This window comes from Phalaenopsis equestris, unplaced genomic scaffold (assembly GCF_001263595.1).
Source record: "Phalaenopsis equestris unplaced genomic scaffold, ASM126359v1 Scaffold000107, whole genome shotgun sequence".
In the NCBI taxonomy this organism is placed as follows: domain Eukaryota; kingdom Viridiplantae; phylum Streptophyta; class Magnoliopsida; order Asparagales; family Orchidaceae; genus Phalaenopsis; species Phalaenopsis equestris.
Window position 1 is genome coordinate 633,956 of NW_018164549.1, and position 21,481 is coordinate 655,436.

The 21,481-nt window shown below is 34.4% G+C and overlaps 2 protein-coding genes across 3 annotated transcripts in view; both read left to right on the forward strand.

Moving 5' to 3' along the window:
• LOC110020670 (pentatricopeptide repeat-containing protein At5g67570, chloroplastic) overlaps positions 1–12,126 on the forward strand; it is a 37,560-nt gene extending 25,434 nt beyond the window's left edge. For both annotated transcript variants that reach the window (XM_020718851.1, XM_020718852.1), the window contains 5 exons: positions 8,240–8,665; positions 10,286–10,687; positions 10,951–11,152; positions 11,617–11,690; positions 11,824–12,126. In XM_020718851.1, coding sequence (XP_020574510.1) covers positions 8,240–8,665; positions 10,286–10,687; positions 10,951–11,152; positions 11,617–11,666 — 1,080 coding nt within the window. In that variant the 3' untranslated portion in view covers positions 11,667–11,690; positions 11,824–12,126. The remainder of the gene's footprint in view (positions 1–8,239; positions 8,666–10,285; positions 10,688–10,950; positions 11,153–11,616; positions 11,691–11,823) is intronic.
• A 5,274-nt stretch (positions 12,127–17,400) lies between these two features.
• LOC110020767 (ADP-ribosylation factor-like protein 8a) lies at positions 17,401–20,876 on the forward strand. The gene is made up of 6 exons (XM_020718980.1): positions 17,401–17,632; positions 18,050–18,131; positions 18,226–18,258; positions 18,371–18,492; positions 19,995–20,156; positions 20,521–20,876. The coding sequence occupies exons 1-6, from the start codon at positions 17,595–17,597 to the stop codon at positions 20,636–20,638; spliced, it is 555 nt and encodes a 184-aa protein (XP_020574639.1). The 5' UTR covers positions 17,401–17,594; the 3' UTR covers positions 20,639–20,876.
• Positions 20,877–21,481: the final 605 nt, after the last annotated feature.

Genomic DNA, 21,481 nt, shown 5'->3' on the forward strand with positions numbered 1-21,481 from the left:
AAAATGGTTTCGCAGACCCAAACGGACGTCATATGTTTTTCCTAGTTTATTTGATTGAGCCTCATGCTCAAGTCTTGTGTTTATCCCTCGGGATAGATACAGGATTTGAGGTAGAGCGCTCTTTCATTTAAACTGTGAAAAATATGAGGTCAGTTTGATTCCATATTTTTCTAAAATTATATATATATACGTAAATTAAAAAGTCCTTCCGAAGCGGGCGACGGGATTTCGATTCCGGCGGCCGACAGCTTCTTACGAGTGACCCCCAAACGTAACTCCCCCCCTTTTAAACGCCGACAGCAGCAGGCTACATAATTGGCATTGATAAGTGGGCTCCTTAATTTAGGCCAACTCCGCGCAAAGCCTTTGACGCGGGGCTAGGGAAGCTAGCCAATTGAACTGGCTGACAAAACAACAAAATCGGTTCGCCCGGTTCCCTAAATTTCTAGTCCAAAATCTAATTGGACCAAACAGCTATTTGGGAGGGGTGATAATGCCGCCAGCCCTTTCCCCCCACCTTTCCATTTTTGGTTTTCCTATTTGGAGTCTATATATGTGTTGTCTTTTAGAATTATTTTTATGTTCTTGTTCAGATTCTCCTTGGAGTTCCCATCTCCCTTGCCAGGGCTATATCCAACGACGGGTGTTACTTTGGCAATTTCCTGCTTCGAGGTAGTGTTGTATCTTTCCCAATCTCCTTCCATCCTCCCTACCTCTTCGAGCCGTTGGCCATCTTATTCCCTTTTGCCTCAAGCCCTCAAACCGCCAGCCGCCTCTTTGCTTGCAGCAAATCCCTATCGTCTAAACCTCCAACCGCCAACTAACACACTCCCAACCTCCCTAAACCCTACCGCTAGCCCATCTCTTCCCCCTCGTTAGCCTTGTCGCCTGTTTTACTACAACCCCACCTGTTGTCCAACCCCTTAACAACCACCTTGCCACCTCTCTGTCACCTTCTTGAGGTGCTACAACCTCCTTAAACCTTTCCTAGCTGCTGTCGCCCCCTCCTCTTTTTCTTATAATTGCTACCTCCACTACAACAGTCCCCTCGCGGGCACCCTCACTGCTCTCGGATCTTCTTATCCGACCCTAGCTGAAGGTTAGTGTCTGTTGCAATTTCCTTTTAATTGAGTCTTGTTTGTAACCCTAACCACATTCTTAATAAAGTTTGCTTTCATTTCCGCAGTTTTAAATTAGTTTTGACATCATTTGGTATCAGAGCTAGTCTAATCCTAGTAATATCTAACATCCGCCATAACCCAAAAATTTTCTTTCCTACCACCAAATACCCTTTCCACTTTCACAAATACCAAACCTTAACCATGCAACCAAGAAGATATATGTCTGAGCCTACTCGGGAAGAGATACGACGAGAGCTCCATCATATATATTGATGAGATGACCCAGGAGGAGGTTATCCTTGACCGAAATTTGGAGAGTCGAAGGGGAGAGAGAAGAAGATCTGAATCCCTTTCATAGGGAGACTTTCAGCGATGAAGAAGACTCACCATGACATTTTGGAATTGAGTATCAGAGGAGGCCTGCAGAGGGTATCTGAATCCCTTCCATAGGGAGAATTTTAGAGAGGAGATATCAATTGAAGGGGATAGAGACTTCGACATTAAATTAGATTTGCAAGAGTTTGATGGAGGTATAGATCCATATGACTTCATTGATTGCCTGCAATCTGTTGAACGGATCTTCGAGTATAAAGATGTGTCAGAGGATAAGAGGGTCAAATTAAATATTTTCAAGTTGAAGAAAAGTGCCTTATTGTGGTGGGAGAACTTACATAAACAAAGGAAAAATGAAGGCAACGATGAGATTACCGAATGGGGGAAGATGAAGAAAGCGATGTAGAGAAAATACTTTTCACCCCATTATCGCCCGTATATTTCTTTGAGGCTTCACCACATGCAGTAGAGGATTTGTCAGGAGGAGTTTACTAAGCAGTTTGATCAGTTGCATATGAGGTGTTATTTGTTCGAGCTAAAAGAGCATACTATAATCTATTATCTAGGGCCCTAAAGCCAATTATTTTTCACTTGTAGATGTTTGTACTCTAGCCTCGAAGGTGGAAAGACAATAGGAACAAAGCAAACAACAACTTTCCTTCAGGCAGCAACTTTTAGTCAAGCAATCATCTGCAGCTGCCACGACCGATAAGGGTACCTTGGGAGGAACTAGCTAACCCGGACAAGGAAGTGACACACCAGATCAGAATGAGAAGAAACAAGAGAAATGTCGCTCATCCAATACAACACAAGCCATGAATTTTTCAAGTGCCACGGCTCAACCAATGAGCCTCCAACTGTCCCATGAGCTGAGTAGTCACCATCACAATTTATTGTACTATAGAGGAAGTTAGCAACGAGGAGACAACTGATGACCAGGATGAGGTGTATCATCTTCAATCAGATGAAGGAGAAGCTCTCGTTGCTCGCCAGGTCCTATAGACCACAAGGACTCATAGTGACTTTATCATAATATATTCTACAGCCGGTGCACGATGGACGAGAATATATGCAGCCTCATCGATGGAGGAAACGGTAAGAACGCGACGCCCACACAGATGGTTAATAAATTGGGGCTCATGAATCAACATGAATTCTCCCTATTCACTGACGGGTTGAAGAAGGAGAATTGAGTCAGCATCGACCGGAGATGCTTAGTAGAGTTTTCGATTGGGGGCCAGTTGTAGGACTAGGTGTGGTGCGACGTGATCCCTTTGAATGCTTTACACCTTTTGTTGGGAACATCATGATAGTTTGACCAGAGGACTCAGTAAAACGGATTTAGGAACACATATTCCTTCATGGGACACACACGACATAGGATATTTTAGAATATCACGGTCGACACTTACCACCAGTGTCACCACCATGAGGGAAAGTTTCGGTTACCCCAATTTCAGATATAGTTAAATCAACTATGGATTACTCTGTGAGTATTCAACATCAGAAGCGAGATGCGTAGGCTCAGTTCCATTCAATAGCAGACTCCTAGAAGATTGGACTTACGTGGACGTTTGCTCGTGAGTTGGGCAAGACCATCAGGCTCCTTGAAGGGCGGTGCAATTGCCAGTGGAATTCAGGTGCTCCTAAGATTATAGACAAGAAACCCGAATCTTCGACGAATGAGGTTGAAGCTCCCCAATTAGTTGCTTTATAAAGTTTGCTTTTGTTTCCACTGTTTCGAACTAGTTTTGATATCAACATTTCATTCCTAATTTGGGTTAGATTACCTCACCTTATTCTTCACTCTTATGACAACCAAAGCATTATTGGTATTGCCATTATGTTGGGACAATCCTTGTTGTTGGATGCCTAAACTTGAAATTTTGGGCGAAGTATGTATGCCAGGGTATGTTTGAATGGACATTTCGAAGAAGCTCCCTAAAAGGGTGCAGATCAACGACCTTTATGGGAGCTTTTCTTAACCGATTATGAGGGGATCTCACACTTATACTTTCATTATAGCGTTATTGGCCATAAGGTGGAGCATTCTCCATCAAAAGGCAAACAACCGTATCATACTTCAATTCGGGGGTAACAGTTAAAGACCTCTAGCTATGAGAGAGACTCTCTTCATACATAACAACTTGGAGCTCACGACACAACATCAGAAGGTAAAAGTGGCAATAAGGGAACCTTCAACTAAAGCTACAAGGAGGAAGTGCAGAGACCACACTAGAGCTAGGGGCTGACATGGGGGATGCGACCTATGGAACTTTGGTCTTAGTTTCACCGTCGTCCTTCCGTCTAGCTGCTCAATGTCCGACGGTTAGCCGCCGCCGCCATCACCAATGTCTTGTTGTCTCTTGGGACGCAACCGCCGTCGTTGCCCCTGACACCGCAACCGACATCGATAAAACTATGACCCAAGGTCCATTGGTCACATCTCCCACCTTAGTCCCTACCTCTGGTGTCATCTCTAGAGTTGGGCTTATATTGAGATGGCCATTTATCAATGCCAATTATGTTGCTCGCCATGAACCAAGGGCCTTGAAGAAACACTGAATCTCGTGCCTCTATGTAAAAATACATATGAAATAATTCAGGCTTAAGATCACAAGTTCAATGTCTCCATAACATGCCCATAAATGAGAAAGTTTTTCATGTATGAGAGAATATGGTAAGTGTCGTCTAAGAAGCTTGTCAACGAGTGCTCGGTCCAACCACTTTAAATTACTTTATATCATCTTATGATCAAGAGAAACTGAAATTCCATCAGGTGAGATTTCATTAATATCTTCAACTTGGTCGGCCTTTGCCATGCATTGGCTTCATTAGATTGCCCCTAATTCTTATTCATAGTTCTCTTTGAGGTGGCAAGATTGACTTGTCCCTTTTTGCCAAGTCGTTAGATTACTGTACCTGAAGATGTATTTTGTCGAACACCTTGTGGGCATACGTTTTTGCTGAAATTTTGCTAAAAATTATAAAAAATCAGTCCATTATTTGCAAAAGCAGTGCATGAGGGAATCTAGCACCTTGAGTTCACTATTCGGGATAATTTTGATCATGCACATCTAAATCTTGAACATCAACACCTATAGAAAGAACATAATTTTCCTGTTGTGGCTCTGAACCAACATCAAATTAATAAGCAAAACTTAAATTTTGTGCCACATTTAATGGATTTTTGGATTGAGTTGCAAAATGTGTAGCATTGTTTTTTTTTTTTTTGCTTGAGCTGCAATTTCTCTTAACAATTCCCTTTCACGAGATTTCAATGGAGACTACTTATGTGAAGGAGGCCCTTTGATTTATCTGACATTAGACTTCGCACATCAATTCCAAGTGATGTGCACCTTGATTTTGCATTTTTTTTATTTTGTTCTCCCATAGCTGCATCATTTAGATTGAAGTTTTGCTGCTTCAGTACCTTTTAATGCGCGAATCCCATATCCATCAGTTTAATTTCCATGGAATCAAAATTTTGAGATTCTAAAATAGGTGGCGGGCAAGTGGTTTTCCTGAAATTTTGCATTTGCCTTGAAGTTGAAGTTTTGGTTCTAGCAAAAATCATTGGATCATGATTTGATTCTTCCATGACAGCTTCAAGTTGCGAGAAATCTTGTTGCTCCACAATTCTATTTTTCTTGATATCCAAATTTTTCATTATGTTTTTCTTCAAAGCATGTTCCATATTTATGGATTTACCATCTAAATGAGACTTCTCATTGCTAGAAGATGATTTGTGCCATTTTAATTCTAGGTTTGGATCCCCAAGTGCCTTAAAGTTACTGCGATGCTTTGAATCTCCATATCCTTAGAGATTTCAGACATTTCATAGCCTACCAAGCCATCCAAGGAGTTCAAGCTTGTGTGCCCCAACCTTTGTTGGAACTTTTCTTGGCCTTAAAATGAATAGTGTTGGCGCAAAAAACCACCCCATTCTTTGGACTACCTCTCCCACCGTTAGAGGGAGTGGGTGATCTTTAGCCTCCCCCCACCATGTCCCGAGCCTCTCTCTAAAACACTCTAGTGAGAGAATGAAGTGGAAGAAATAAAAGAGCCTGCACGACCTCTACACAATTGTGATCTGACCCACAAACATCTCTAAAACACTCTACTTGTTAGTTTAGTCCGTAGAATCTTTTAATATGGGCTGAAATAATCCTCGCATAGAATTATTTGAGCTCCAATTTGAAGTGTCTGGAGACTAATTTAACACTTTTATAAACTTTTTGACTAAAATGACCTCTTGGGAGTATTTTGACCCTTCAAGATTTAACCTGCTGGGATAAGTTTTTTGTAGTGTTTTTACATTTTTTTTCACAGAACATCTTGTGATATCTGGATTCTGCACACAAGCCTTTCATGAAATGAAAATTTTGCCTGAGAGATATATCTTCCCGGGTTTATTCAATTTTCTCTTCCATTTTTGTACTTAATACTTCAGTAATATCTATAAATCTAGTAATCATTTGCATTTGCTAGCGATCTTTAATGTATTGAATTAATAGAACATAATGACGTATGGAATGTAGCAGAACAGTAGAAAAATAGAGATTTAATAGAAAAAAAACTGAGAAGTGGGAGGGGGAAGCGAGATACGCAATGAATTATCAGGCTGTTGATGGGTTGTAGGAGACTTTAATTAATATTTTGTAACATCGAATTACATGGAATATGGGGACTTTAATAAAATAAAATGGTGTAAAAACTATAATTGTGAACAACTACTATGGCTTATTATAGGATAATCATCCCGAAAATAAGCATAAATATAAAAAACTTGCGAAATCATAATAAATTTAAAACATAAATGCTTAAATTAAATTCTATTTATTTTGACAGTCATCAATTGAATGACAAACGACATACCGCTACAATTCTCCATGTTGGAAATAACTTTTCTCCAGAGAATAAAATTCATAGAATCTCTTCCTAAAGTCAAAGGATGAAAGGATCAAAAACATTTTCTATTAGCAGAATCTCAAAGTTTCTTCCACATATTGTCATAATAATTGTGGCTTTTTCAGATTCGACTAGTAAAAATGTCACTTGTACAAAAAAAAAAAGGAAGAAAAATCATGTAATTACATGTAAATTGCTAGTGGTTCACGCACAAAAAAAAAAGAGTTTTACTATTTTCTTAGAAGTTTACATGTAAATTACCTGGTAGCTGGTTATTCTTCATGGTATTATTTACTAGAATAGTAACATGCTAAGGATTGGCTAATAATTACTTTGGTTTGAATTAGAGTGATATGAAATTCGTGTATCAGTGTATGCATGTTTTGAGGATAGCAGAAGTTCAAATCTGTCCGGATCATGATGGATTTTAATTGGATCAGGCAGGCAATTTAGTGGAGAGGTTTTAGGAAATGATTTAGGATTTAATTAAATTTGAAATTTAAATTTATATTTCAGATATGAATTTGATAGTTGAATTTAGCATATGTTTTTGGATTTTTTGTGAAAATTTGGTAAAATAATTTAGGAAGCTAATTTAGCTTGAGTTTTTTTTTTTTTTTAAATCATTATTTTTAAATGGTAGGGTTGTTCTTTGGGTTGCTGTATGAGTGTTTGATTGTGGGTCTTAGAGACTGAAGGAAGATTTCAGAACTAGCTGCTCTGTTAAGTGTAGTAATTCAGAAGTAGCTGTAATGTGGCTAATTATGTATGATAGGTAGTGCTGAAACAAGTAAAATTATGAAAACAGAACAACAAGCATGAAATAAGAAAATTGCAGCGAAGACAAAAGCAGAAGTTCAAAAAATTGAGAAATCAACCGCGAAAACAGCAGGATAGTGGAAAAAAAGTAAGAGTGCTCAACAAAAGTATAAAATATAAAAAAAGTTTTAAGCTGATATCGAACAGACACAGCATAAACAATGGAGTAATGATCAAATTGGAAATTAGGAGACAACATAGAGGAAAGGGAGGGGAAAAGAAATTGCATATGAAACCCTCAAAATATTAGTTTGTTGGATTCTTGGGGGAAGTGAACTAGAAAGTCAAAAGCAAGGGCTGAATGAAATTTTATTAAAGCTTTATAACATGGTGGTTTTGAGGAATAGGAGGCTATCTATAAAATTGCCTGAAAACTAAAAGTCTAAACTATTCTGTTGACTTATTATTGTGATAACTATGGTGACAATCTAATATAAAATAAAAAATTATTAAATTTTTAATAAATTGAAAATGCAAGCTTTCACATAATAAAAGTATTGATATGAATTGAATCAACTTGAAATGCATCATAAAATGATTTTTTTCATTAGCTTAGATGACATCTTTAATTTTTTACTGTAATAACTATTGTGGTTAGTTCATTTGACCTCAATTTCTTAAGTACCTGACTTCACAAGGTGGTTAGTAGTTTGCACCAAAACATTGGTACCAACTAGAAGCTCCATAAAGTCTATAGTATTTCCATGCGCTGAACTTTGATATGAAAATATGCATTAAATTCTATCAAGCAATTTACTGAAACTGTTTAGGTTTGATGATGTAAGCACTTTTTTAACCTATAAATTGATTAGAGTAGCTGTGGAGGGGGTGCTTTCTGCTGTGCCTAAAAGTTCATTTGGTGATGTAGCAGCTTTTTGAAACACAATTTTGTTAAAGGAATCCTTAGCTTTTTATTGAAGAAACAGCGCAGTTAGAAACCTAGCCATGTGCTTTTAATACTTTATTCTTATATAATGATCAATCAGTTATTTTTAATTGTATCTATTTGGAAAAAAATATGGTTTCTGTGCTTATAATGACTTGAAAATATCTAGGTTGAGAAACTGAGAAGGCTTCCTCATACAAAACCGTTGGAGGTAACATTTACTGGCATGATCTTAGCTTCACTTGATGGCGGATACGTGAATGACTGCATCTCAATTTATGAGTTCATGAAAGATTACTGTACCCCTAATATTGGAACCATAAATGCAATGCTGAAAGTCTATGGCCGCAGTGATATGTTTGCAAAAGCAAAACACTTATTTGAATCTATTAAAAAAATATATTTGCATTCTGAAGCATCAGCTGAAGCACTCGAGCCCGATGCTTTTACATTTTCCACCATGTTGGAGGCATGTGCTTCAGCTTGTCAATGGGAGTTCTTTGAGTATGTCTACAAAGAGATGGCTCTCTATGGTTACAGCTTAGAGATAAGTAAACATTCGTGGTTGCTTGTAGAAGCTTCTAAAGCTGGGAAGGTAAATGAATAGCAATTGGCCATGTGTTTTTGTTGATTTATATTATAAGCATACATGGATTTGCGGCATTTGCCTTGGATGCTAGTTAAGTTTTTCTTTTTTCGGTTTTTACATTCATACCATCCATTTTTTTTTGTATTTACATATCAAACAGCTAAACTTTTATTTTTACATTTCTACCACCCAAATCTTTCATATCACATTATAAATACCACCATTTTAAATTTTAAAAAGTTAAATACATGTTTTCATGCATAGCAGCGTATGTAAGGTATGTATTTAAAAATTGAAGTTTAGGTGTTAGATATGTAAATGCATAAGAAATCTTCCTTTTTCCCCATATGCATGTATAAACTACTGAATAGAGCAATATAGTTTAGTTATGTTTTACTCTTCAAGGTTCAAATAGCATGTTGCTACTGAAAAACCCTAGGGAAGACATTAAAATGCGACACGAAATGACCTAAATACCTTGACAGCATACTCTCAGAAGTCACAATTGCATTGTTATTTTACTGAAATATGAAGATAACAATGAAAAACAGGGAGTCACAAAATTAATGAAATATTGTTTCCAAACATATAGTTCAAGGTATGTGTCTAATATGAACGGCCTAGCATGAAGGGATGAACATTTGTTCGCTGAGTATAACTTTAAATAAAATTGACATGAAGAGCAAACAAAAAGTTCTATGGAGGGATTCGGGTTAGTACCTGTCGTACTATTGAAATTTCTTCCACAAGACTTAAATCAAATTAAGTTCTTAAATAAAAATAGATCCACGAACTTTGAAATTAGTTTTTTTTCTCAAGTTTGAAACCATCTAATTAGTTTTACTGAAATCAGATTAAAGAGAAATCACAAAAAAATAAGATTTATTGATTAAAGAAAGGTTCTGTTAAGAATCTCCAGCAAGTGCTCATGGAACTCAGATCCACGATGCAAGTATACAACAAGCCTCAAGCTTCCTATGAGCATCCTCCATAATTTCATGAGTTGTACAAGATCATCCAGAAGTTAGTATTTACCTACCATAAGATAGCCTTAAATTGTGTAGGATAATATAGGAAATAATGCTTAAATACTCTAATCTAAGAGCATTTATAAAGTAAATAAGGAACTCTGTAGGAGTTGTTATCCATCTAAAGTTGTTTGTATAGCTAGGTTGACTGGATGAGTCAAACAATATTTTTCTTCTATTTTTACATTTTCAGCTCATATTTGTGCTGCTCTTGTTGCTGTGATTCTCTCATATGATTTAGAATCTATATAGTTGTATCATTGCTTTGTTTTCTTCCGCATTTATATGGACATTAAATGTGGCATACTTCTATTATGAGTAAAGTGTCAAAATAGTCCCCTGACTATTTAAATGGGGTCATTTTAGTTACAGAGTTTATAAAATTATCAATTTAGTCCCAGGCTCTTTTAATATTGGCTGAAATAAACCCCAAAAAGGACTATTTTTAGCCTTAATTAAAAGAGCAGGGGGACTAAATTGACACTTTTATAGACTTTGAGACTAAAATAACTCCCCACAAAGAGTCAGGGGACCATTTTAGCTTTTTCTCCTATTACTGTAGGACAGTTTCTTAATTTCTATGATCATTTATTTGCAGTGGCATTTACTAGAACACGCCTTCAATACATGCTTAGAATCAGGAGAGATACCTCATATATCGCTCTTCACCGAAATGCTATGTCAAACAATTATTCAGCAAAAATTTGACAGAATCAACCCTCTCCTCAATGGCATGGCTCATGCTTCTCTGCAATTTAGTGAAAGCCAGTGGTTAAGTTTCTTACAGAGAAATAATGATAGGTTTGGTTTGGACGCACTGAAGCATCTGCTGACCCATCTTCATAGCAGTAATCTTGTGATGGAACAACCAATACCTGATTTGTTGAGATCACTCGAGTCTCTCTGTGGAGGAGGAACTCCTACAAGAACTGCTATCCTTGCTTCATCGAAGGATATTTCAACAGATTATTTGACCTTTCAAGAAAAAAAAAAAAAAGAGGTTGTTAAAATTATTGTTTTTTTTTCTGCCAAACAGAAAATTTTAAAAACAATCTCCCGACTCTTTTCAATTTTCCATTTCAATCCCATAGTCTATAAAAGTTCAATTTAAACCTCATATTTCTTTAATGGGTGCTAAAATAATCCTTTTTTGACAATTATTTCAGCCTATATTGAAAGAGTATGGAGACTGATATACACTTTTATAGACTCTGGAACTAAAATTCCTCAATATAAGATATTCATGTTCATGTTCATTTGTAGGAGATGGTTCGATCAGAGGCATCCGTCTTGAGACTTCGTATTGAAGAGAGAGAATGTGATTCTCTTTTAGATATGAGGTCAGAAATACTTGTTAATGATTCCATTCCTGATCAGCTAACCGACGATATTTGTACTTCATCCTCAAGGGTGCCGTTGGCAGCCGATATATTACAGTCATGGAAGGATGACAGATGTAAAAATGGTATTTTCCTCCTTTGACAGAAAAAAAGTGTGAAAAAAAAGAAAATTGTTTTGTTTGGTTGAGGATGACCACCTTCTTTAGAATGTAACTTTAGATATTAGTGACTAATATATATATATTTTTGTGAACTTTGTTCCTATTTTAATTTGTTCAATCTGTTAGCACATGCAACAACTATTATAATGTATATAAAATTGGCATTTACATTAGTAGAGCTTTGGTTTTCATGACAAATGTTGCTAAAAAAATTGTGTATAAAATTGGCATTTACATTAAATCATGTAATTTTATAAAATGAATTGAAGCCATTATTCTGCTTCAGCAATAGTTCTTTTTAACTGTATTCTGGGATGAGGGGATAAGAGGCGTTACTTGGCATCGTTTAAACTTTGATTAATAGTTGTTCTTTAAATTATATGATTATCCTATTGTTTAATTCATCAACCATTTTCTCCCATATGAAGAACCTTCCAGATCCTTGGTTTCGGTCAGCAACTGTGCTTTGGGAGTTTGAAGCAGCTAGTACTGGCAGATCAAGGTAATTTTTACCTTCTTTACAGATTTTATTTTTCTGTGCATCCATGCGCATTTTCATTCTGTTGAAATCAAGATTATTGTTCATTTTGTTGAAATAATTTTTTTCTGCACAAAATATTTACTTTTTTCTGCAGACGTAAGATACTTTTGCAGATCACTATAGACGAGTCCAGATAGAAGGAAAGCCAAGGAGCATGAATGACATTCTAGCTTTTGGTGGATTGATTGAAGCTGTTTTGTTGGCAAGTACAAGGTACTTTTGCTGATCACTAAGTGCTATTTCATATCGAAGTATAGAGAAGGAAATTAAATGAATTTCTAGTATTTAGTGGATTTGCATCGCGCTTGCCAATATTAATTTAAGATTTCAACATTTTGTTCCGTTTACTTGTGTAACTTTCTTGAATTTTAAGTAGCATTTGTAGTTTTATTCTGTTGGGGAGTGTGGATCAAATTGGGATCAAACCTGGGCTTGATGCACTTGTGGTTATTCCATTTTTAACTGAAACAAAAAAGTTCATAATCGAAATTCAATCACTTGATATTTGTATACTAACATATTTTCTAATTATACAGTGTGCTATAAAATATTGTTGCTCGGCTTTTCTATGAGAGTTATGGAGTTCCAAATTAAATTTTTAGAAGATAGGTTATATTTTAGTTAATACACTACTTGAAGATTTTATACTCATTTTATGAGAATTTTAACATATGATTTATGGTTTTTTGTTGGTGCAAGACTATGTTTAATTATTCTTTCTGGTTACTAGGGAGAACTTTTAAGATTAAGGATAGTTGTTAGACACCAAGTGATTGGCCTATACTACTAATAATTTGGTTTAATACTGTGTTGAAAATATTTCACATTTAACTTAGAGCGCATGGTAGGAAGATAATGACGAATCCAATCAAGTTTTCATGATTATATATCCAAGATTATCATGGACCTTGATTTATTTAGTCAGTGAAGCTAGTTGTTGACTGAATGATTTTTATCAGCACGGGTTATTTTCTAAATGCATCTTGTTGGGGTGAATGCTTGCATAAGATGATAGTTTTAAATTGAATTTAGCTAATAAAGAACTTTGTGTTTTCTAAAATGAACTCCATAATTCACCACTTAAAAAGGATTTGGGCTATTGGGAAACTTTTGGGCTTTGGCTATGATCCTGTTTTAATAGCAACCGTACCTTTGTGGTGTCATTTAGTGTTAAAATCACCCAATTGCAGGGCGTGTATTGTCTTTACCAGTGTGAGATTTCTTAGAGTAATTATAAAGGAATGCTTAATATGACATTTTGGTTTGTCCTCCACTAGATTTCAATTATCCATTTTTGCTTTAATTTGATTTAAAGTTATTCTTCTGTGCAATTATCAAAGTAGATTGCTCTTGAACTTTGAGGGGTCAATTTTTGATTTTATGATCATTATAATAACAATTATAGTATTTGCCAATATTAAATTGCATGTTCTTAGACGAAATTTTCAAGGACTAGGATTATTTTTTGAATTTTGTGCTTGATGATTTTTATAGTGTTGAAATTCTGCTACAATAATAATAAAAAAACGGTAAGGCGCACAGATCAAGGCTTTGCAATGTTGGATCTGTTTCTCTATAATCCTTAAATTGCAATTTGTGTGCATTCCTATAGGATCACTGGATCAAGGCTTTGTATCGTTGTTTTTGTTTCTATATCCATTGTATTGCAATCCATTTACTTTCCAATAGGATTGTCAACTCATAGTTATTTTTCCCTCCTTTTTTATTTATTTCTATTTTGTAATGTCTCTTAAAGATGTATATATATAACATCTCCTATTATACAAAGAATAAAATTAGGTTTATGAAATTTTTTCTAATGTTTCTTATACAAAGAATAAAATTAGATTAGGATTTTTTTTCCATAGTTTATTTTCAATATGATATCACAGTAAGTTTAGGGTATTCTTTCCAACTTTTATTTATATTTACTAACATTAGGGTTTTTAGTTTTAACTTTATTTTTTTTGTTGAATTCTCTATTTACTCATTATATCTGGATTGTTAGACTTTTTGTTAAAGGAGTTGGCCATGATTAATGGTGAAAATCAGATCAAATCAGAACTTAAGGTATTTTATTATTTGAATGAAAAAAAAAAATCTTAAGTTGTCTCAAATGGTGAAGACATTTCTGAAGGAAATTGGAATGATCCAAAACATTGTGGATTTCCTCTGGAGCCCATTTACTTTGAGAAAAAAATTGATTGTGTGGAACACCATGCTGTTCGAGATTTGTGGACATTTTATGTTCATCTTCATCGCAAGAGGTTTGGGATGCAGGTACATAAACCTAATCAAAGTTGAAAGTTATTGCACTCATCTATGAAATTAAAGATAAAGCTCACCACTACCAAAAAGGTAACCTTCATGTTGTTGAATACTCTTAACATCATGAAGGTTTGTTGGTTAGATTGCTATATAAATCTCAATGTTATGTTGTTATGATGTGGCGATCTTTAAAAAAAATTGTGCTGTGAGAGAATTTTCTGGATCAATGGTTTGGCCCTCTCAGAATGAAGTATTCTTTCTCGTTCGGGATGAAGAAGAAAGAAGGATGGCGTATAATGATAACTTCTGAATCCTAAAGTAAGATATTTTTTGTCATAGAATCTTTCTCAAAAGGAGAAAAATCTTCTTTTAAAGGCCATCTCTGGTTTAGTTATTACAACAAAAAAAGGTACATCAAAGAGAAATGTTCAAAACTTTATATAAAGTTCCAAGGCTATGAATGAAGTAAAAAACTGGAACAAAAAACTTAATTAAAAAGAAATTGACCATTTAAAGAATTTTCTTAGTTCTTTAGAAAATCCATCAAGATTTTGTGTTTATATAGAATGTTATGATTTCTAATTTTTATACTCTTAATGTTACTAATAGTTATTATTCTTCTTAACTTTTTAGATTCAGGGTCACTCACAACACGACAAACCTGCTAATATGATTTAGTTTTACTAACCTTATCCCATCAATAGCAAAACAAAAGTTGCAGATGGATCTTTAACAACTATTGCAGGATAGGAAGACATTAATTTCACCCAACTTAATTCTCAGTAGTGGATTATACGTCCCACATTGTAATTTACTTTATATCTGTCCACAAATTTATCAAAGACCATAATTGCAAAGTCAACTTTTTACGACAATAGGCAAGCTCGAGAAAAAGATGGCTTATACCTTCTTAAAGATCAAATCAACTATCATACTTCATCTCTCAAATCATCGTCGTCATCTTGACACACCATTATGGATCAGAACATTATTTTCTAAAGATCTTTAGTGTATGTTTAACTCTTTTGTATTGATTCATTTTGATGGACATGGATCATCTAAATCTTTAAATGAAATCATGTTAATTAATCATCTCAAAAGTTAATTTGTAAAATTCAAGGTTCATTAATGAAGGCTTGGTTGTACACATTAGCCCAAAAATGTCACTTTCATATTCCACTGATAACCTTCCAAACATATTCAATATTTAAGAATGGAACTTTTTAGGGATAGACCTTGTGCCAGCACATTAGTGATTAGAAAATAAAATGAATATTAATTTCTACTTAGCTTGAACTTAGCATTCTGATCCCTTTGTAGCATTTTGATCCCTTTTTAGGGAAGATTTACATAATAGCCCACTTAATTTCTATTAATTTACATGTATGTAAATGCATTGAAATCGGATGGTATGCATCGGTTCTGTAATTCAAAGAACCATGTTAATGTAACTTTTTATTTTAATTTTTTTATCTGTTTTTTTTTTTATTATACGGAATGGTAAATTTATAAAAAAACAATGTTTTGAGGGTTGTATATGTAATTATCTCAAAACATAATTGTTGTTTGGTAGGGATGTGAATTTAATGGTGATTTGAATTTTGGCTCGGATTGATATTGGATAGAAGTAAACGAGCCGAGCTACGAGCAGAAATTTTGGATCAAATTTTTTTTTCAAGCGGACAATTAGCTCGGAATCAGATTGTTAAAGTGATGTTTGGGCTGTGACTTTAGCGAAATTAACTCGAAGCCCCCGTTAACTGCTATAAAATTGATTCAAACTTTTGTTCGAATTGAGTTCAGACCGAAATAAGTGAGTCGATTTTGAGCCGATAATTGAATTGTTAACACCCTAACAACTCTTTAGTTGATTTTTATTCTGGTCAACCAAAAGGAAAGGGTTTTAGATGTAATTTCTCCAGTTAACATTTATTTTTAATTATTTTTATTTTGAATTAAGTCAAGATCATTTGATTCTTGGAATTAATTTCATCTATTTTAAAAATAATTTAGACTTAAAATTAAAAAAAAAGATTAGTTAGTTAATTCTATTTTAAGTTAAGACAAACTCGTTATTTTTTAGTTTGAATTTTGTTGTACTTGGAGAAAATATTCGCCTCCAGACTGCCAACAACCGACCGCCATTTCGTCATACACCTCATCGGGGGACTACTTGGCAGTCGGTAGTCGGCTATCCGAATGTGCGGACATCCAAAACATAATATATATATATATATATATATATATTCTATAAATTGAGCCAAACTTGGGGATAAATTGAGTCAAACTAGGGACCACAATTATTATTAAAAGCATCCAATGCCTATCCAAAAGCTTCATTAAATTTTGTTTTTATCCGACTATTTTTTAATGCAATTTTGAAATTATCTACTAATATAAAATTAGTGTCAACATGCAAAAACAATTCTCAAATATTTATGTGGTAATTTTAATCCCAAAATTTCTAAAAATATCAAACAAATCTCGAGACTCTTTACATTATGATTAAAAATGTTCCAATGGAGGACTATTTGAGCTCAATTTTATAATAATTGACGATTATTTTGATATTTCTATAAATTCTAAGGTTAAAATGAGCACTAAGGGCCCGTTTGAGACAGCTTATAAGTGCGGGGGCATTTTTGAAAACTTCGCAGTACCGTTTGGATCGCGCGTTTTGCCTGCTTATCTGAAAACATAATTCTATTTTTATACTAAATGCTGACCACGGGTTGAACCCCACAGTCGACAAACGGGCCGCGCTTCAGGATAAGCAGTTTATCCTGAAACGCATAAGCTGCCCCAAATGCATTCTAAGAGTCACTTTCAAAAAAAATGGGATATTTATGCACATGCCATCAAATTTTTATTTATTTAGATATGCAACGCGTGAAATTTACACTATTAAGATGAAAATTAAAGTATTTTAATATAACTTGATAAACAATTAAAAAGTCGTGTGTGTGTGTATGTACATATTTAATTATAATATAATAGTAGATTTTTTTTTAAATTTTTTTAAAAATTTCTTGTTATTTTTTATTAGGTTTAATTTAAGGTGAGTATAATATCATATTATTTGATTAATTATTTATTTTCTTTACCTCAAAATAAATTTAATATATAAAAAAAATTTTAACATAAATTTTTAGTAGGCTTATATATATATATATATATTTATATATCAAACATCTAAATTTTAATTTTTATATTACATGGAAATATTATTTATTGTTAATATTTTAAAAAATAAAAAATAAAAATTCCAATATAAATAAATTAATTTAAATGTAAAAAATTAATCTTTTATATATTAGAAATGTAAAGTAATAGGAATAGCGTGATATGTGTGCAATTTTTTTTTTACAGATCGATACATTTCCATATTTATATTCTTAGCCATCGTGTGCGTGGGACAATGGTCAAAGCGGAGCTGGGGCGGGAGAGCTCTCCGTTCCGATCATCGTCTAGGGAAACAAAGAGGGCGGCGAAACCCTGATCTCTTCAGTCTTCGCGAACCCTAAACAGATCTCTCTTTCTAACCTCCCCAATTTCAAACCCTACTTGCATTCAGCACGTCCGTTCTTGTTTTCCGCCATGGGATTGTGGGAATCTTTCCTCAACTGGCTGCGGAGGTGAGGAAATTCATCCATAGTGCCATTTCTTGCTGCATTTGAGAGGTTTTTGTTTCAGTTTATTAAGCATTGGTTCTTGAACCATTCTTGTTGATTGATTTTGGGCGCTTAAAGGGTAGCTGTTGGTATTGAAAGCAGGAGGTATTAGGGTTTTGTTTGGATTCCTTTTTAATGCGGTATGGAGTGGATCTTATTGTCACCGAGCTTTGGTTAACTGGTATTGATCCAGTGAAGAGCTAGTGGAAAAAGAAATAATTTTGGAATGTCTGAAAACACAAGTTTTTCTCCCGTTTTGATCTGTTCTGTGCTACTTGGAAATATTTTCTTAATGTTTTTTAACAGATGTCTAATAAATTTTTTGTTGGAGTGAAGAATTTGTCTCTATGCACTTATGTTGGGGATTCTGTAAATTTGCAGCCTGTTCTTCAAGCAAGAAATGGAGCTGTCGTTGATAGGTCTCCAAAATGCAGGGAAAACATCACTTGTTAATGTTATTGCGGTTCGTATCTATTGATTTTTAAGGATTTTACTCAAAGAACTATACTTAATCTTTGATAATGTTTATATTGAACTTATTCATGTGTCATGTGCAGACTGGAGGATACAGTGAAGACATGATTCCTACTGTGAGTTGATTTTTCATCTGGATTTCAGGATGGAAAATTCTTCTTCGTGTTTCGTTTGATCATTAGCTTCTCTTATAATGAGGATAAATCTGTCAACTTTTTGATATTTTAGGTAGGGTTCAATATGAGGAAGGTTACTAAGGGAAATGTTACCATAAAGTTGTGGGATCTTGGTGGTCAGCCAAGGTTTCGAAGCATGTGGGAGCGATATTGTCGTGCGGTCTCTGCCATTGTGTATGTTACTTATCCTTTGTTATTTTGTTCTACCATTATTACCGTTTGAGCTTTTAATTTATTAGCAATTGCACCATATCATTTAATGATTTGCTTGCTGATGGAAATTAAGCACCATTGATCACTAAGTTGTATTTGCCACATTTTGCCAAGTGATGAAGCATTGTATAAGGTCTTGATTATCAAAATGTTATTTTTTTTTTTATTGGAGATTAGACAACCAAATTTGCAACAAAATGAGCGCGTTGGGGCTCATTTGTGTTGAAATTTAGATCTCGGGAATCTTGTGATTGCCTTATTTGTTATATACGTCATATCGGGAATATCAACCAGCTTAGGAATTCATCAATACTCTTATTTTTTGACCAATGCTTATATGATGAAAGCTACTCACACTTTGAACCAAATGATCAAGGATGTTTCTTTCTTGTGATCATCGCCACAACCTTTTGATTCTAAGGTTTATGGATCAATTGTGTACTTGAGGTGCATGTGAAGTAATCTCTATGTGAGATTCTTCTCCTTTGTTTGTGTAGATATGTTGGGAATTAGGAAAGGGTCAGTGAATGTTTTTTGTATTGTATACCATAATTGTGGCCTTTTTTTCACTGGATCAAATTCCATCCTTTATCCCAATCAATGTAGGGTTGAGTGAAACCGAAGCACAACCTTGGCATAACTTTGTCATATTTTGTCATTATTTATCATCTTCTACTTTTATGGCGCATGATTCATGGTGATGCCTCCAGTCTTGGAGCTCTCATTATAACAAATAATGTTAGAGCACAGTTATGAGATCGATGGTCATAAGTTTGAGGTTCGAATTTCACGTTTTGAAGAACCAATATTCTTTTATTGATCCAATCATGTTGTTGTTCGTGTTGGAGCATCATGTCTAAGGGGAATACAAATGGATTTGTTTCTTATTGCGGAATAGTTTTGGGGACAAAATTAAGCACGAGATGTTGGGAAGCGGGTATATGCTCAAGCTCAATTGCATCACTTATGTCAGCATGATTGTGTTGCTCTAAGCTCATCATAACTTGGGAGAGCTTTGATTGCTCATTATGGAAATGAGTCGTATCTTCTACATTTTATTGCATTCATGGAAAAATTATATACGAGATATTGATTCATTAAATATTTTTGTTTGGATTGACGAAGATTGGACTATTTGAATCACAACAATATTAATGCATTGGCACATATAGATATATAGAATTATAAATTTGTCTCCTTTGGCATGTAGATCTTCTTGTGAATACAACTAGTCTTCATATTTTTGTGTGAATTCCTCTTGGATGTGCTATTTAGATTTTATTTGGTGATATAATGCTTTAAAAAGTGAAATGCACCTTGCCATGCAATGTAAGGTTGTATATATATATATATAATATATATACATAAAAATTGAATTTTAGTTGTTAGACATGTAAATGCATAGGAATTCAGTGGCATATATGTAAATATTCCAAGTTTAATTTGTTCATTATTTCATGCAGGTACGTTGTTGATGCAGCTGATCATGAGAACTTATCAATCTCAAGAGGCGAACTCCATGACCTATTGAGCAAGCCCTCACTAACTGGTATTCCTTTGCTATTACTTGGGAATAAAATTGACAAGCATGAAGCGCTCCCTAAGGAAGCCTTAACTGAGAACATGTAAGCTTCTACTTGTTTTCATTCAAGGAAGATTTACATACACACCACTCAATTCCCATGCATTTACATTTAACACCCAAACTTTTTAAAAGTTAAAATGATGGTATTTTTTATGTGAGGTGAAAGATTTGGGCATCATAAATGTAAAAAAAGCAAAGTATAGATGTTAGTATGCATACACAAAGGAATGATGCAAAAATGTATCAGAACTCCAATCATTACATGTCACATGTACAGTCCGGATCCTAAGGGAGCTGGACTGTATACATGGCAGACAATAATTTGCATCAGGACCCTTATGTAATATTTTTTCATAAATATGCTCCTTCTTTCAATCCTTTCTATCTCCAACCTTTTATCATAGGGGGCTGAAGTCCATCACCGACCGCGAAGTTGGCTGCTTCATGATCTCATGCAAAAATGCGACGAATATCGATGTCGTTATTGACTGGCTTGTCAAGCACTCTAAGACCAAGAATTGAGTATTTGGTCTCTGTAGTAATCTTCTAAACTTTGAGGTTTTGGCTAACTGGGATTGGGCCTTCTGACTTCTTCTGAGGCTGATCTGGGTTTTCTGATTGTTTATAAAAGCTCAATATCTATGGGCTGTAAAGAGTTGGTGTTTTGTGTAATTTTAACTTAATTGTTGTGAACAATTGTTCTATTTGTGTTAAACGAATGCTATGAAATAAATGGCTCTTTGTATGGTGTTTCTTTTCATCTCATTATGTGACTTTTAGAGCTTTGTTCTTGCATTAAATTTTTGTTAATTACAGTCGCATTTGTTGCGCATTTAACTTATCAAATCTTATTATTGATTAAATTCATTTGTATTTATGTAATGCAAAAGTAATTGTTAGGTATGCAATAATATGGTCTGTTGATTGATGAATAACATTTAACCATGCCAAAATATAATAATTAGGGCATTTACATGCATATCACTAACTTTCATGTTATACTTTTAAAAAATGTCATAATTAATAATTTTTTTAAAAGTGAATTATACTTTTTAATGACAGCAAAAGGTTATAAATGTAAATGTCAAGTTTTAGGATCGTTATGCACGCGCGCTTACACACACACGTACACACACATGCACGAAAAGTTTGCTATTTACAAAATTAACAATCATATTATTTTATTGAACAATCAGTTATGTGTGTCATCATCAAACCATTGAGAATTTGTTAACAATGAATAACATGGGTCAGAGCTTTATCAAGAATTTTAATATTTTAGCGAGAATTTGAAAAGCTTATGAAAGAGGGTGTTAGTTTTCTAAATAGTAAAATTTCTCGAGTAATTTTGAGAAGTTGATTTCT